Source organism: Natator depressus, chromosome 4, assembly GCF_965152275.1.
Source record: "Natator depressus isolate rNatDep1 chromosome 4, rNatDep2.hap1, whole genome shotgun sequence".
Classification (NCBI taxonomy): Eukaryota; Metazoa; Chordata; order Testudines; family Cheloniidae; genus Natator; species Natator depressus.
The window spans coordinates 120,265,287-120,283,306 of NC_134237.1; the positions used below are offsets into that span (position 1 = coordinate 120,265,287).

At 39.8% G+C, this 18,020-nt stretch overlaps 1 protein-coding gene across 1 annotated transcript in view; it reads right to left on the reverse strand.

Annotated features, from left to right (window-relative positions):
• The window catches only part of DOK7 (docking protein 7), a 160,207-nt gene that overhangs the window by 51,396 nt on the left and 90,791 nt on the right, over nucleotides 1–18,020 (reverse strand). Inside the window, exons 11-12 of the mRNA XM_074951771.1 lie at nucleotides 15,101–15,253; nucleotides 3,989–4,160 (exon numbers count right to left, since the gene is read on the reverse strand). Of these exons, the coding sequence (XP_074807872.1) occupies nucleotides 4,024–4,160; nucleotides 15,101–15,253 (290 nt within the window). The 3' untranslated portion in view covers nucleotides 3,989–4,023. The remainder of the gene's footprint in view (nucleotides 1–3,988; nucleotides 4,161–15,100; nucleotides 15,254–18,020) is intronic.

Here is an 18,020-nt window from a genome sequence, read left to right on the forward strand (position 1 = left end):
CTTTGGAGAGTAGGTCACCTGTATGATGAGATCCTGCAAGCCCTACAGAAGTCACTGAGTGTGTGAAGAATGTAGGATCAAGGCCAAAACTTTTCACTTCTCCCAGGACAAATCAGAATGCCAAATTTATCAGAAAAAGGGATTTACTGGTTTTTGGTATTTTGGCCACAGCTCTGAATTGAATCACAAACTGCAGTCTAGATCTCTCTCTTCTTCCCCCCCTCTTTCTGTTAAGGGTATGTGTGTGTGTACCCCTATAAATGTGTGTGATAGAAGCACTGCTATATTTAACAATGATCTGGTCACGGAATTATAGCGTGGCCTTTAAAATTTGTCTTGGTCTGGCACTGACCAAGATATTAGTCTGGAAACTAACTTTTTATTGTAATGCAACTTGTTGAAAGAGCTGTTTGGCCTTTACAGAAGTCTAAAAGATAAACACTTCCCATTTTTGTATGCTCCTGTGCTGTAGCTCAGGAAACCTTCTTAAAGTAAGCTTGTGTAGGTCCATAACATAGATGAGGCCTGTGTGATAGTTTAAAAATAAAACTAACAACCACCCATTTCTTTAACATAGCCAAGATATTGAGATTTGAACAGCTACTGCTCATCCCAGTACAACATTTCTCAATATAGGAAAGTCCATATAAACATATTAAAGGGACACCAGCCAGCCCAAATTTAGCCCAGAATATACGTTTAGTTAAAAACCAGCGTTTATCAACTGAAAGGCCAATAGAAATGTTTCTGTGATTTATATATATTTCCAATTGAAACAGATTTTTCTTTTCAATAAGTTTACACTGCCATGTTGCATCTGCATCTAAATTGTACCCCGTCACACTTGTGCATGAGATCCTGACACTGAAATCAGATAGAAAAGCAGACTGATCGCATACAAAAGTGAAAAATGGTAGTCTACTTTTCATTATCCAAGCTATCTGAAAGACAAAAAGAAACAAAGAGCATGACTACTGAAAAGTAAATAAGAGGTTTAAAAATTTAATTTTTCATGCAGCCCTATAGGGTGCTATTAGAATCCGCAGTACGGAGACATATCTTTCTGGATGGATGGACAATTTTCTTTAGTAATGTTATTATATATAATCTATAAAAACACAGAGAGACATAAATTTTAACCTATCTCTCTAACATTGTAACTCATCATTTAAAGGCAGCAGCAGCTGAAGAATTTGTGGGCTCCAAAGTTGTGTGCCCCTTCTGCCCCCAAATAACCATGTTGCAACGTCCAGTGTTCAAAGAGAGTAATTTGTGTGGAGGAGGAGCATGTAGGGTAATGCGGCCTTTATAAAGGCGCATCTTTCCCTGGGAAGGTACATTCACTATGATGGACTGTGGTACCTTTGAAAGACCATGCATGTATTGGCTCATCAGAAATATCTGAATGAACTGGTGATAAGAGTCTTCATCCATGGCTAGGTCAGTGTAGTCAAAATGAGAGCGATGAACTCTATCCAAAGCAGGGAAATGCCACCATCCTTCCCCTTCAAATTGTCTGCTGCGGGTCACCTCATGCTGTGTCATGATATTGCAATGATTACAATCCCAATCCTGCATCAGGATTCACTGATGCAAATTCTGTGTGGGTGCGGAGTTCTGCAGTAGCAGATCCCAGTGCAGACTCAGGGCTTTGGGGGGGGTTGACGTTGAATCAGTACATGACAGCACTGCCCTGTGCTGTTGTGACACAGTATTGCCATTTATTAAGGTAATGTTGCAAGGTGTAAAAACCAGCTTAGTATATCATGACAGAAGCTCCCCATTGGCATGACTGCTGCTATATACGTGACAGGGAAGATCAGGCTCCTCAAGTCCAAACATTGGCCTTCCGTGACACTAGTAATTATTACAAGTATTTTAACACCAGCCCTGTATCAAAAAGCCACCTTTTCAAAAAAACAGTGACTAACTACAAAGTGATGCAGTAAAACATAAAAAAACTTTTCAGTAAATCAGGTAAATAATATGCATTTTAAACATTAAATACAAATATTTACATAACTAAGGGCTCGATCCTGCAAGCCCTCTCTATGGAAAACTCTGATCAACTCCACTGGCAGTCCCATGCATGGCAGGAGAGGGAAGCTTATAGAATTGGGTGCTAACTGAAACAGGTCCCAAGAAGCAGTAAGAGTCCAGGATATCATAGTTCTTTTCAATACAAATTTACAAAATACATTATAACTGTCCATTCAGCAAAAAATAAAACATTTTTAAAATTGGGTGAACACATATTTATAAAATAGACCATCACGGTCCCTAAAGAGGTAGCACATTGATATGTACTTATACTTCCCATCCTACGATTCTATAATTCTATGTGAAAGATGACAGTAGCTATTGTCAGCTCTCATATGCTTATTTATTTGCTTAAGAGGCCTGGAGCATTTTTAATGCTAATTGTTAAACGTAAAAAAAATAAATGTTGCCTTCAAATAGAAACAAGGGATTGAAATCAGTGAGTAAAATTCATTTCTGTCCAAAAATTTCACTCATTGATGTTAGTTACTGCATGGATCTACAAGCAGAACTGGTTCCTAAGATTCTGATTTAAAATGATATTGTCAAAGTATTTTTCAGTAGAGTATTTTTTTTAATTAACTTGCTTCTGCTAATCGTTGGAAATTCAAAACTGATATGTTACTGCTTGCCAACATTTTGTTTTCTCTAGAGTACAAACACTCTGGTTTGTTACTCTAGGTTCTCTGGCATAGACTTAAATACAAATAATAGCATTTTGTCTCTGGACAAAAACACAAACCACAAAATATTACGTAGACTTACAAATTGATGCAATAAAGAATAGGCCAAGTTTCTGAAGCATACAGTGTCAATTTAACTATGCTAAAGCAAGACATCTCAGAAATCTAGCTAAAACTATCTTTCTATAGTACATCCCATTATGCCTATGCATTGTAGGGTGTCAAAAGACAGTGTGATCTTACATAGCATTGGTTCTGCAATATTTAGGCATAGCATGGAACGAGTAAATGGCAGTTTTAGTTTTAACTCTAATGGACTGATTTTGATCCTGGCTTCCATTTTTGAGGCACAGTTTTGGAGATACAAATGCAGGCCCAGATTTTCAAAAGTGACTATTAATTTGGGGTACCTTGATTTTGGACAGCTCAGTTTGAAAAACCAGGAACCAGTTCAAGGTGTTGACCACCCAAAACTTTAGTCATAGTCAGTGGGAGGTTCAGGTACTCAATGCCTCTGAAAATAAAGCTCAAGCCTTCTGAAGTTAGGTACCCAAAAACCAAAGCACCTAAAAATAGTGGATTTTGGAAATGTTGGCCTCAATTCTCTGATTTGCAGGCACAACTAGACAGTCATGAATATGGCCCAACACTGCAAACACTTACACATATGCATAACTTGATGCACAGGAGTAGACCATTAACTTCAATAGGACTGTGCACCTATATAAAGTTAAGCATGTGCATAAGTGAGCCTGTATTTGGACAAAATTATGCCAGTAGAAAAAGGTTTTAAACTCTGAATTTTCTTTCTTTGGTATTTAAGTAAGATCCTTAACAATATCTGAATATGTTTTTTGTGTTTTTTATGTACTCACGTGTATGTATACAAATATGTCTATTTGCACAGATCAGTACTGTATGAATACACACCCACCCACAAACATACATCCTTATTTGCACACATTCAAAATTCTTTAAATACAATGCCTCTGATCAGTAATCATTGGGCTATGGCACCACATTCTTCCAGGATTATTGAGTTACAGAAAAAGAAAACGGTAACTTACATATACTGTATATGGAAAAAGAAGAGAACGTCTGGACATTACACTCAAAGCTTAAAACACACACCATGCTACCAGTTTTCCAATTAGGAATTAGAATATTGGAATGAGTCTGGTATAAATATGATAAACAAGGGCAGCTTTTGTAAGAGGATATTTTAAATAATAAATATGTGAATCATTTGAAATTTAAATTAGTACCAAGTTAGTGAGCAAAAAGTTCTTTCCCAAACAGATCACTCCTGGGATCCTTTCTTCTTGTGTTCAAGTTCCTGCAGGCGTTCCTCACGGCATTGAGCGTGCTGAGTTCCCACTTTGTGGGCTGTCTCCGTGGCTGCTATGTCAATCTGTGCATATTTGGTTGATCCGCCCCCTGAAAAAAAACACAAATACAACTGTATATACAAATGTAACTATAATATCATGCATTTCTGGGAAAGGCTGATCGAGAGGTTAACACAGTAGCCTGGGCTGTGAAAGGTCTGGGTTCAATTCCTGTCTACCACAGACTTCCTCTGTGATGTTGGGTAAGTCAGTTAGAGATGGATTTTTAAAAAGTTTTAGATGTCACTTGACTGAGGGGAGCAATGCCTCACCCCAGGCAGCCGGCCACCTAGTGGAATTTTCAATCCTGAGTTGGGTGACTCCACGTAACCTAAGCTCCATGTAGCTGTCCCCTGTGCATGGAGACAGCTAAGCCCTTAAGAAAGGGATTTTTCAGATCCAACAAGCTGAGTAGGGAGCCGGCTCAGCTAACCAAAATTGAAATGGCAGCGAGAGGAGAGGGGCTGTGACGTTTTGGGGCTTCACCCAGACCAGTAAGGGGTTGTGTCACTGCCTGCCCTGTAACCATGTGCTGTGCAGCTATGACTCAGTTCCCTGACACCAGCAGCCTGTTCACATCACAGTGGCCCCCCCCGGCTTCCACCAGCCTAGTTGCAGGGCAACACCAACAGCCCTTCCAGTCCCACATCTCCCCAAAACCATCTCCCCCCCAGTGTCCAGTCTCTCTCCCAGGATACTCACAGAAGTTATTAGGTTTACTGCCTCCAAAGAGACACAGAGCGCACACCAGCCTGTTAGTTTAGACTTCACCCTTCAGTTTAAACACACAGCACTGAGATGGTTTTATAATAAAACAAGAATAAGTTTATTATTAACTAACAGATATTTAAGTGATAATATATAAGAATCGAAAACAAACATAGTTACAAACAAAACATGTTTCTGGTGGCTAAAACTTAATTTCAGCCAAGGTGGATTTGATTCAGACAAGGTGGATAGAGCCCTCTTTAATGTTTTTAATGAAGTAAATACTAATGGAAACTGTGTGATCATGGGAGACTTTAACTTCCCAGATATAGACTGGAGGACGAGTGCTAGTAATAATAATAGGGCTCACATTTTCCTAGATGCGATAGCTGATGGATTCCTTCATCAAGTAGTTGCTGAACCGACTAGAGGGAATGCCATTTTAGATTTGGTTTTGATGAGTAGTGAGGACCTCATAGAAGAAATGGTTGTAGGGGACAATCTTGGTTCAAGTGATCATGAGCTAATTCAGTTCAAACTGAACGGAAGGACAAACAAAAATAATTCTGTGACTAGGGTTTTTGATTTCAAATGGGCTTTCAAAAATTAAGGAAATTAGTTAGGGAAGTGGACTGGACTGAAGAATTCATGGATCTAAAGGCAGAAGAGGCCTGGGATTACTTTAAGTCAAAGCTGCAGAAGCTATCGGAAGCCTGAATCCTAAGAAAGGGGAAAAAATTCATAGGCAGGAGTTGTAGACCAAGCTGGATAAGCAAGCATCTCAGAGAGGTGATTAAGAAAAAGCAGAAAGCATACAGGGAGTGGAAGATGGGAGGGATCACCAAGGAAAGCTACCTTATTGAGGTCAGAACATGTAGGGATAAAGTGAGACAGGCTAAAAGTCAAGTAGAGTTGGACCTTGCAAAGGGAATTAAAACCAATAGTAAAAGGTTCTATAGCCATATAAATAAGAAGAAAACAAAGAAAGAAGAAGTGGGACCGCTAAACACTGAGGATGGAGTGGAGGTTAAGGATAATCTAGGCATGGCCCAATATCTAAACAAATACTTTGCCTCAGTCTTTAATAAGGCTAATGAGGATCTTAGGGATAATGGTAGCATGACAAATGGGAATGAGGATATGGAGGTAGATATTACCACATTTGAGGTAGAAGCGAAACTCGAACAGTTTAATGGGACTAAATCGGGGGGCCCAGATAATCTTCATCCAAGAATATTAAAGGAATTGGCACATGAAATTGCAAGCCCATTAGCAAGAATTTCTAATGAATCTGTAAACTCAGGGGTTGTACCGTATGATTGGAGAATTGCTAACACAGTTCCTATTTTTAAGAAAGGGAAAAAAAGTGATCCAGGTAACTACAGGCCTGTTAGTTTGACATCTGTAGTATGCAAGGTCTTGGAAAAAATTTTGAAGGAAAAAGTAGTTAAGGACATTGAGGTCAATGGTAAATGGGACAAAATACAACATGGTTTTACAAAAGGTAGATCGTGCCAAACCAACCTGATCTCCTTTTTTGAGAAAGTAACAGATTTTTTAGACAAAGGAAACGCAGTGGATCTAATTTACCTAGATTTCAGTAAGGCGTTTGATACGGTGCCACATGGGGAATTGTTAGTTAAATTGGAAAAGATGGGGATCAATATGAAAATTGAAAGGTGGATAAGGAATTGGTTAACAAGGAGACTACAGCGGTTCATACTGAAAGGTGAACTGTCAGGCTGGAGGGAGGTTACCAGTGGAGTTCCTCAGGGATCAGTTTTGGGACCAATCTTATTTAATCTTTTTATTACTGACCTCGGCACAAAAAGTGGGAGTGTGCTAATAAAGTTTGCAGATGATACAAAGCTGGGAGGTATTGCCAATTTAGAGAGAGACTGGGATCTCATACAGGAAGATCTGGATGACCTTGTAAACTGGAGTAATAGTAATAGGATGAAATTTAATCGTGAGAAGTGTAAGGTCATGCATTTAGGGATTAATAACAAGAATTCTAGTTATAAGCTGGGGACGCATCAATTAGAAGTAACGGAGGAGGAGAAGGACCTTGGAGTATTGGTTGATCACAGGATGACTATGAGCCGCCAATGTGATATGGCGTGAAAAAAGCTAATGCGGTCTTGGGATGCATTAGGCGAGGTATTTCCAGTAGAGATAAGGAGGTTTTAGTACCATTATACAAGGCACTGCTGAGACCTCACCTGGAATACTGTGTGCAGTTCTGGTCTCCCATGTTTAAGAAGGATGAATTCAAACTGGAACAGGTACAGAAAAGGGCTACTAGGATGATCCGAGGAATGGAAAACTTGTCTTGTGAAAGGAGACTCAAGGAGCTTGGCTTGTTTAGCCTACCCAAAAGAAGGTTGAGGGGAGATATGATTGCTCTCTATAAATATATCAGAGGGATAAATACCAGAGGGGGAGAGGAATTATTTAAGCTCAGTACCAATGTGGACACAAGAACAAATGGATATAAACTGGCCACCAGGAAGTTTAGACTTGAAATTAGACGAAGGTTTCTAACCATCAGAGGAGTGAAGTTTTGGAATAGCCTTCCAAGGGAAGCAGTGGGGGCAAAAGACCTATCTAGCTTTAAGATTAAACTCGATAAATTTATGGAGGAGATGGTATGATGGGATAATATGATTTTGGCAATTAATTGATCTTTAAATATTCATGGTAAATAGGCCCAATGGCCTGTGATGGGATGTTAGATGGGGTGGGATCTGAGTTACTACAGAGAATTCTTTCCTGGGTATCTGGCTGGTGAATCTTGCCCATATGCTCAGGGTTTAGCTGATCACCATATTTGGGGTCAGGAAGGAATTTTCCTCCAGGGCAGATTGGAAGAGTCTCTGGAGGTTTTTCACCCTCCTCTGTAGCTTGGGGCACAGGTCACTTGCTGGAAGATTCTCTGCTCCTTGAAGTCTTTAAACCATGATTTGAGGACTTCAATAGCTCAGACATAGGTGAGAGATTTATCGCAGGAGTGGGTGGGTGAGATTCTGTGGCCTGCGTTGTGCAGGAGGTCAGACTAGATGATTATAATGGTCCCTTCTGACCTTAATATCTATGAATCTATGATTTAAATCACTAGTCAGGAAGACTTGATTTAATCATGGATTTCTACATAAAAGTGCATTCTTATTGGGTGTTATAATCTTAATACATATTCTTCACAACTCAGAGATAGATGTAGGTTTCATTTTTAGAAGGTACACACTATACATTTTTAAAGTGATTTATTTTGAAAACTTCTCAGATTGGTTTTACAGCTATATCAAAAAATGAATGATTGTTTGGTTATTTCATTTACCAAAGGTAATTGAAGCAGATATTTATGAAGTCATTGGGAGGTGAACTATCTCCAATTGAACAGATTTATCATTAATATTTGGAGGGTTTTCTTGCCATGCTGTATTAGGAGGAGATCACAACCAGACAGACATTTAAATTGTTTTATTTGACTAAAACAACAACATTATGTATTCTGGATTTTTTTCCTCAACAGCAAACATATAATATTTTAACAAAACAAGCATATAAATTTTTGAATTTAGTTAAACATTCAAGTTTTTTAAAATCAGGTTTGTTTTAGTTAAAATTATTTTTAACTAAAATAGTTAAACGAAATATTTTTTAAAAAAAATTAAATCAACTATGTCAGCCAGGTCAATGTGAGAAACTTAAAATATTGGCTTCTGCAGCTAACTCAGTTGTCTTCACCTTCATTTTCCCATTTGTTCATAATCTGGAAAAGAAAAACAAGCTTTCCTGCTTTTTCAGGTCCCAAACCATTTCTCAATTTGGAATGAATTAGTCCAAAGGAAGAAAAAATTCTTTCTACATTGGCAGAAGAAGCTACTGCTGTTAAAAGTGAGATTATCACTTCAACAGTCTCTTAATCCAAGTGCTTCAGTGACTTCCACCAGTTCACTGGTATGACTTTCTTTAAAACATCATCAGCAAACGTATTTCTTGAATGGTTCACCCTTAGCTCTGAAGTTATTTATAGTTGGCATTATGGAGGGGTGATTGCTGGATGTCCATGTCACAGCCGACTCCTCTTCTTCAGCAGTTAAGGTTTGACCCTGGTACCGAATATTGAGAATATTTGCAAAAAATGAACTGGAGATAGTGCTTGTCCCATTCATTTTTTTAAAGCTTCTAACTCTGTCATTGCATATTTCTCTTTTTAAGATCTCACTCAGTTCCTTCCAAATTTCAACAGCGTCAGCAATAAAACAGCGATTTCCCTGCATTTCGTTCAAGGCTACGGAAATAGGCTTCAGGGTACTCAGCACGTGTTCAACATTTCTCTTAAGCCCAATGGTGAGAACTTTGGCTGTGACAGTGCCATCTATTTTTTCACGATTTTGTTCACAAACTGTCATCAGATTAGGCCAATTCTTGATATAGAGCTCAAAACAGTCCACTCCTGAGTTCCATCGCACGTCTTGTGGGAGAGTTATCTTGGGTCCTCCCACTTTTTTCAGAGCAGCTGTTGCGAAATGGTTGTTACGGAAGTATTTTGCAATTTCAACAACATTAGCTTTTATTTCTGGAACACTGAAGTCTTTGGCTAGGAGGTGCAGCAAATGAGCACTGCAACCATATGTTATTAGCTTGGGACTGGTCTTAATGACTGAACCATGTTAATGAAGTGTGGGTTCTCAATCATATGGAAAGGACAGTTTGTTGCATAAGCAAACCAGGCAATTTTTTCATCAATTACCTCTTTTTGTAATCTGCTGGTTCTTATCACAAACTTATTTATTGTTGTTTCTGGATGATGGAGGCTTTTTCTTCTTTTTGCTACAGGTGATACACTGTGGCTATGTGACATACATGATGTGACTGAAACACTATCATTGGCAGATAACTTTGAAACTATAGAAAATGATGGTGATCTTGAAGGTGGATAGTCTTCAGAATCCTGTATGTTGAGGATGGATTCTCCTAAACAAAATAAGTCAATGCAGTTATTTAATTATTATTACCATACTGCTCATTTAGTATTACTCATTGCATTCATTGATACTCAGTACGGCTTTAAAGGTGAAATTGTAAAAGGAGGAAGATCTGCCTATTTCAGCTATTTATTTTTTATCACAACTGCGTCTAAAATGATAGTACCATAGAGTAACAACTATATTTTTTGCTCAAACATGAGAATTCAAGAATAGTCTAGAACGAAGACAGGCAGTCCTTAAGAAAGAAATATTAAATAAAGAAGTTTACCAACCTGAAGATCCTACATGTTCAGACATGTTCCTTTCATCATCTTCAACACAGCTTCCTCCTGAGAAGGAACACTTCTCATGATGTTGTTTCATTCGCGCAACCAGGCCTTGCATTTCTTTGTTGCACTGTTTGTATTTTGCATGCATGCCTGTCTTACCTACAGGTAGAGGAACTTCATTAAAATATTCTCAAACTGGGTCTCTTTTATGGACTGCTGCCATTATAGGTTTTCCCTTCTAGTGAGAGAATGGTATGGTAGATCTCAAATCAATGAAGGCTACACTCAGAAAGACCTCAAGACTTCTGGAATATGCTGCTCAAATAGTTTCACTTTTGTTTCTACTGCCTGTCCCTCCCTTCTCACATTTATCTCCAGACTTCTTCTCCTTGTCCAGATCTATTCTGCCCCAACAATCTTCTACTCACTGAACTTTTTGAAACTTTGCACTTTTAGAGAGAGGTAAGATACACAAATTTGCAGAGGGACAATAGGGTTGAGGTCTGTTATTTCTCACCTCTATATATTTTATTTATTTATTTATTTTAAAACATTTTTGCTGTTAACAAGCATGTTATCTGTGGAAACACAAATCCACAGTTTGAGAACTGCAAAACTAAGCATCTCTGATGGTATCTTCCAGACTGAGCATTGAGTCCCATTGGGTAGATAGAAAGATTAACCTAAATAATCTATACAGAAGCTTCTGGAACCCCATAAGATTGGGTCCCTAATCCAGGAACTATTGGAACTCATTTACAAATCTTTTCTTAAACATTACATGAATATATGGTCTCATACTATAGAATTAGAATTTATAATCCCTATTCCATGATGAGATATTTTTAATTAAGATACATTATAGCTCAAAGCTATCTTTAGATAGGATTTTTTCCTCAAAAAGCATTTTATAAAAAAAATCCTATTTAAATTTAAAAAATCTGATTTTTTTTAAATCATTGATTCTTATCCACCCTGATTTCATCCAGTGACAATCTTTGTCTATGTAGGTTTCTCACCTATAGTCAGTTTCAGCTGGATCCAAGAAGATCCATTTTTCATCAGCTCAAAGGGCACTGCTCCCCTTTTGGCCCCTAGGTGATGGATGCCAAAATGGCATTGTGTTTCTGCTTATATTTTCTAAAATCTATTGTGTCTGTTTCAAGAGCAAGTGCAGGCTCCATCCCATATCATGATCATTAAGTGGTCTTCCCCCCCCCCCAGCACAAGTTTAGCTTGATGGCTTTGTTTACCTTATATGTAGATATACTTTTCATTGTCCCCTGAGGTATTACGTGGCTCAGTTTACATTGGAGACACAGGAAAAGAGGCAAAACAACACTCCTTTGTCAGGGACAGGTGGGCTTATGCCCTGTTTGCAAAACACCTTTTAACAATGTATTTCCAGCACACATCTTTTAATTCTTTATGCATCACCCATACATACATCACACAATAATCTTAACGACTAGAGTGTTACCAGTTTGCATATGATACCTTACCTGATACCTTTTAGATATAGATTATGACAACATTGTTGGGGCAATGAGTGTGTCAGGCCTGTTGTGAGTTATGGAATGGTGTGCCCTCCGCCAGTTGGCACAGAGGGGCTCCCTGACTCACGGAGGCTTAGATGGCTAAGTAAGTAGAGAGCAAGAACAGCTCTATAGTCTGGTGGTTAGGGCACTCATCTGGGAGGAACGACACCAGGTTCCAGTCCTTGCTTCAATGAATATTTTATTTATACGAAGCTGAACAGCATCAACAGGAGAGATTGAGAAAGAGCCACTTGTGAATACCCAATAGCCTCGTGGTTAGGTAGGAGACTGTCTTTAAGCCACTGCTCTAAATCAGACAGAGTGGGGATTTGGATCTGGGTCTCCCACATCCCAGGTGAGAGCTCTAGCATTGGGCACAAAGAGGAGTCACCTCACCTTTGTTTATTTCCAAGAATGGGTTGATCTGACTTTAGGCACCTAACTTCAGGGGAGGGCTCATAGTTGAGAGTCCCAAGTGAACAGAGACATCTCCCGGAGTTTGGTTCTTAACTAGCTTTCTGGGGTGGGGCTTTAGGTAATGCCCCTCTCCTCAGCATTTCTTACTGGCTACTTTAGGCTGCTCCCCACTCAGAGTGCTGGCTTCTGTGAATCTCATTCTTAGGCACTGAACTCTCACCATTCATTGTAAATGGAGCCTGGGCACATAACTCAGGGCTGAGATATCCACTGTGTGGCAGGGTAGTTAAATGATGCAAAGCCAGATCCTGAAAGGTATTTAGGTGCCTAGCACCCATTGATTTCAATGGGAGTTAAATACCTTTGAGGATTTGGGCCTAAGTCCTTTTGTAGATCTAGACCTCTGTGCCTCATTTCCCCTCTCCCCCCCCCCCCCACAAATGGCAGTAATAGCACCTCACAGTTGTGTTGTGAAGACAACTACATTAGTGATTGTGAGGTGCTCAGATACTATACAGTGATGGGGCCAGATTAGTACCTTAGATAGGCATGGAGAAACAGTGGTAACACTTAAAAGTTATAAACCTGTTTAATCAAAACTAGATTTAAAAAACACATACAGAAAATTGCTTAAAATTTCAATACTTGAAGATCTTATAGGGAAAATTGTCAGTCCTGAGTAGAAGGAATTAAATGCAAAATTCTCACTGGAATTTATCTGAATGGGGAATTAATCTTCCAAATCTCCATGTATGGTGTTTACGATTTATTCTCAGGTGCCAAAGGGTTAATCCTGTAAGGGGCTGAGTAGCCCAGAGCCATATTAAGGTATATGGTCCTCTGATCTAGCAAAGCACTTAAGCACATGCTTAAAAGTAAGTAATCCCACTGGTCAATGGGAGTATACTTGTGCTTAGAATTAAGCACATACTCAGGTGCTTTGCTGGATATTAGAATTGGTAAAAGTACAGAGAAAGGGAACAAAAATGATTAGGGGTATGGAAGAACTTCCATATGAGAAGCGATTAAAATGACTGGGTCTGTTAAGCTTAGAAAAGAGACAACTGAGGTTATAAAATCATGAATGGTGTGGAGAAAATAAATAGGGAAGTGTTATTTACCCCTTCACCTAATACAATAACCAGGGGTCGCATAATGAAATATATAGGCAGCAGGTTTAAAACAAATGTAAGCAAGTACTTCTTCACACAACACACAATCAACCTGTGGAACTCATTGTCAGGGGATGTTATGAAGACAAAAAGTATAACTGGGTTCAAAAAAAGAATGAGGCAAGTTCATGGAGGATAGGTCCATCAACAGCTATTAGCAAAGATGGTCAGGGATGCAGCCCCATGCTCTGGGTGTCCCTAAACATCTGATTGCCAGAAGCTGGGACTGGATAACAGGGAATGGATCACTCAATGGATCAAAAATTGCCTTGTTCTCTTCATTCCCTCTGAAACATCTGGCACAGGCCACTGTCGGAAGACAGGATACTGTGCTAGATGGACCATTTGTCTGAACTACTATGGGTATTCTTATGGATCATACCAGAGCATTCAGCATCTTGCAGGACCAAGTCCTATAGGTCCACGCCTCAGGCCTCAGTTCCTGGAGTCATGAAATTATATCAGGTTCTTAACTTTTGTTTATTTAAAAAGACAAGTCTCTAAACCACATAGACATGAAGAAAACCTTGAAACTATGAATCAAGTACAGGCAATTAAATGATATCTGCCTGAGTCTGCAGACAACCTGAAACATTTGCTCTGAAAGGGCTGAAGTCCCATTCATCTTAATGGCACCCTAATGCCAAGACCCACTACTCTGGGTGGCCCTACCAACATCGCTCAGCAGAGGAATCTGTGCCTGGCAGGAGAGGAGTGCAGTGGACCTGAGCTACCTAAATTAGGCCAGGACAGTGCTAGATACCAGAGCAGCCCAGAATCAGGTAGGCACAAAAGCTCAGTAGGGCCTTTTTGGGGCTTGCATCTCTGAGAAGCACCAATACCAGTTTCTAGATGAAAGACTGTGGAGGCACTGTGTGGCCTGGTTTGGCATGTTGAGGAGGTATTCTGATAGGGTTAACTTTTTTCTGTTTTATGAATTTCATGGGTGTGGCCTTTTTTGCCTGCCAGAGACATCTAAATCCATAGATGATGAGCTACAGAGCTGCGGGTGCTCAGTGCATCTCAAAATAAGGCCACTTTTATGTAGGTGCCTAAATATGGGCTTAGTTGTTTAACTTTATACACCTACATTTGAAAAATGTGGTTAGGCCCAGATCCACAAAGGTATTTAGCTGCTAATTTCCGTTTAAATCAATGGTAGTTAATACCTTTGTGGATCTGGGCCTATGTGATTCACTTTCCACATCTGTATAATGGAGAGGATAACCCTGACCTAACCCCCAAAGGTCTTTTGACAATTGAATGCTATATAAGTCCTAAAAAAATTATATAAAAGGCAAGGACAACCCTGCAAGGGCTGGACACATAGCAGCCTCCAGAGCCTGAGCTTAGCAGGACAGTCCCTAATAAAATGTTTCTAAATGTTGACAGTTGCGGGCAGACCCCAGCAGAAGCAGCTGGCGGCCACGAGTACAGGACCTCCCTCTGGATGCACACACAGTTTACATTTGTCATCGTTTAGTAGTAGTAATAGCCCACTTAAAGGCCCTTACCTGTAGGATTCATAAAGGTTTATGCGCTTGGCAACATTCAGGGCACACCCGGAGTGTTGTGTAGGAGCAGTGCACACACTGCTCCATCCAAGGGCATCAACCTTGGAATCTCGCCAAGATGATATGAACCGTGGGAAGCCTCTCAGGACTGGGCTCAAGGCCCGAGAGCAAGGAATGCGGTAGATAGAAATTGGTAAATAAGAATGTTAAACAAAGCCAGTGTATTCCTTTTATCTGTTGGAGAATGTGATACGCGGGGGGAGAGAGAGAATAAAGGGGAAGGTGGAAAGCTGACAGGGAGAAGCCTGTTAGCAGAGACCAGCCTGCTTGCTTGCTAAAAGCTGTGTTCTGTCTTGTCATTGAACCGCCACACTTACCTCTTATGCCTGTGCTAGGTTCTTGAAGCTCCAGTTCCATGTAGTGGAGCTGTTTCTTCGATGTAGGACTGACAGGAATATTAACATAGATTGTTGTCTCACTGTGGGGTCGATCAGACACAGGTAGATCTGTTGAATAACCTACTGCCCCTCCTAAAAAAATTAACATAGTACAATTATGACTGAAGTTCATAACTACTAATAATCCATTTAATAAAAGCAAACATTTCCTTCAAAAGTTCTATATGGAAATGCTCAGTAGAAAAAAGACACAAGGGATCTGCACCCTAAAGCATTCATGTACGTAACTGTGGACCTGATCATGCTGGAGCTGAGGAGAATCTTGAACTGTTCATATATATGTTATGTTGGAAGGTTGGAGAAAACCTCTTTGAAGCTGGTTGGTGTAGCTAACCACTGCACTTCATTTAGAATAAATGTAACAAACAAACAAGCTCCTTCATGGAACCAAACAGCTAAAACAGTAGAAGCCACATCCAAAGCACAGGTACATGACCCACCTGGAGTAGAAGCTGAACTAGGTGGCCCAAGGGGTTCTATAGAGATTGATACTTTACCACCAATACAACAGCAGAAAAGCACAGAGAAGGAGCACAGAAGCCCCAGACACAGCCAGAGAAACACTGGTAGTGTAACCCTGAGAAAAAAAGCTAAAGGGAGAGCTTTAGGGTAAACGACTGGCTAAAAGAGCCTTACAACTGTGAGCAAAGAAACTGTCTCCTGTTATGGATTTCTACTGTGTTCAGTAAACTGGACTTATTACATTATTTGTAAATAAACGGGAGTGCATCAAAGAAATACCTGACTCCATCACCATTTTCTCCTCCTAACAAAACCAAACCACTTGATCCTTGTCAAGGTTCCTCCCCCACTCTGAACTCTAGGGTACAGATGTGGGGACCTGCATGAAAAACCTCCTAAGCTTATCTTTACCAGCTTAGGTCAAAACTTCCCCAAGGTACAAAATATTCCACCCTTTTGTCCTTGGATTGTCCGCTACCACCACCAAACAAATACTGGTTACTGGGGAAGAGCTGTTTGGACACGTCTTTCCCCCCAAAATACTTCCCAAAACCTTGCACCCCACTTCCTGGACAAGGTTTGGTAAAAAGCCTCACCAATTTGCCTAGGTGACTACAGACCCAGACCCTTGGATCTTAAGAACGATGAACAATCCTCCCAACACTTGCAGCCCCCCTTTCCAGGGAAATGTTGGATAAAAAGCCTCACCAATTTGCATAGGTGACCACAGACCCAAACCCTTGGATCTGAGAACAATGAAAAAGCATTCAGTTTTCTTACAAAAAGACTTTTAATAGAAATAGAAGTAAATAGAAATAAAAAAAAATCCCCCCTGTAAAATCAGGATGGTAAATACCTTACAGGGTAATTAGATTCAAAACATAGAGAATCCCTCCAGGCAAAAACCTTAAGTTACAAAAAAGATACACAGACAGAAATAGTTATTCTATTCAGCACAATTCTTTTCTCAGCCATTTAAAGAAATCATAATCTAACATGTACCTAGCTAGATTACTTACTAAAAGTTCTAAGGCTTCATTCCTGGTCTATCCCCGGCAAAGACAGAATATAGACAGACACACATACCCTTTGTTTCTCTCCCTCCTCCCAGCTTTTGAAAGTATCTTGTCTCCTCATTGGTCATTTTGGTCAGGTGCCAGCGAGGTTACCTTTAGCTTCTTAACCCTTTACAGGTGAGAGGAGATTTCCTCTGGCCAGGAGGGATTTTAAAGGGGTTTACCCTTCCCTTTATATTTATGACAATCCTGAAAATTGGCTAACCACTTGGGTCAAAAAGTGATAACAATATATATATGAAGAAAAGAAAACAGCAAAGAAATTCTAGAAAGTGGGGTGGATGGTCAGAGCAACGTGAAAGGAAGATGATTTTGGTAGCAGCTTTCTGGATTAACTGGAGGTGGAAGATGAGGGGGCTAAGGAATAGGAGTTTCATGTAGCCAAGGTGGGAGATATATGTTGGACATGAACAGACCATGAGGAACATTTGAATTCTGAAGATACTGTGGGAGAAGAATTGGCAAGATTTGGCAATTGCCTGGATGTGAGAGGAGAAAGAAAGAAGAATTAGAGATTCTGCAACCAAGACTGCAAGCTATGGAGACAGGAAGAATGGTGTAGTCAACAATCACACAGAAAGGGGGAAGATGGGATGGTTTTCAGGGTGCGGAGGGGGAAAGGCATGAATGATATGATTTATTGAGACTTCTGGGCAATATCTTGGCATAAACTTTTCTCTTGCTGTTACCATGTTTCTGATCCCTTTGCAGACATTGTGGTGTAATGAAAATTGTGTTAAAATTGTGATTTATCACATTACATTCTCAGACATTTTCCTGGTGCTGCTTGCACGCAGGAGGTTCTGTAGTGGAGCATATGATCAGAGTCAGTCTTCCAACAGATAGCCTACAGTAAGGAAGGATGAACTGCGCTTCTCTGTTTTAGGGAGCAGCATGCTTTGCTGCTCTCTGTTTTGGGGTTCTTGTATGTTATCATTCTGAATTATAAGAAAGTATATGTTGCAACATTCCAGCAAGAGTACTTTATGTTTTTATCTAACTTCTCTGTTTGTATGCCATGAAATATAACAGACACCATCCTCAGTGTGTGTCTATACTACAAACATTACAGTGGAACAGCCACAGCTACGCTGCTCTAGTGTAGACACTTACAAAAGTGATGGAAAGGGTTTTTCCATCACTATAGTAAAACCACCCTCCTCAAAGGTGATAGCTAGATAGAGAGAAGGATTCTTCTTTAAAGTGTAGACATATTTAAGTGAATTTACTACCTTCTGATAGGTTTCAGAGTAGCAGCCGTGTTAGTCTGTATTTGCAAAAGAAAAGGAGTACTTGTGGCA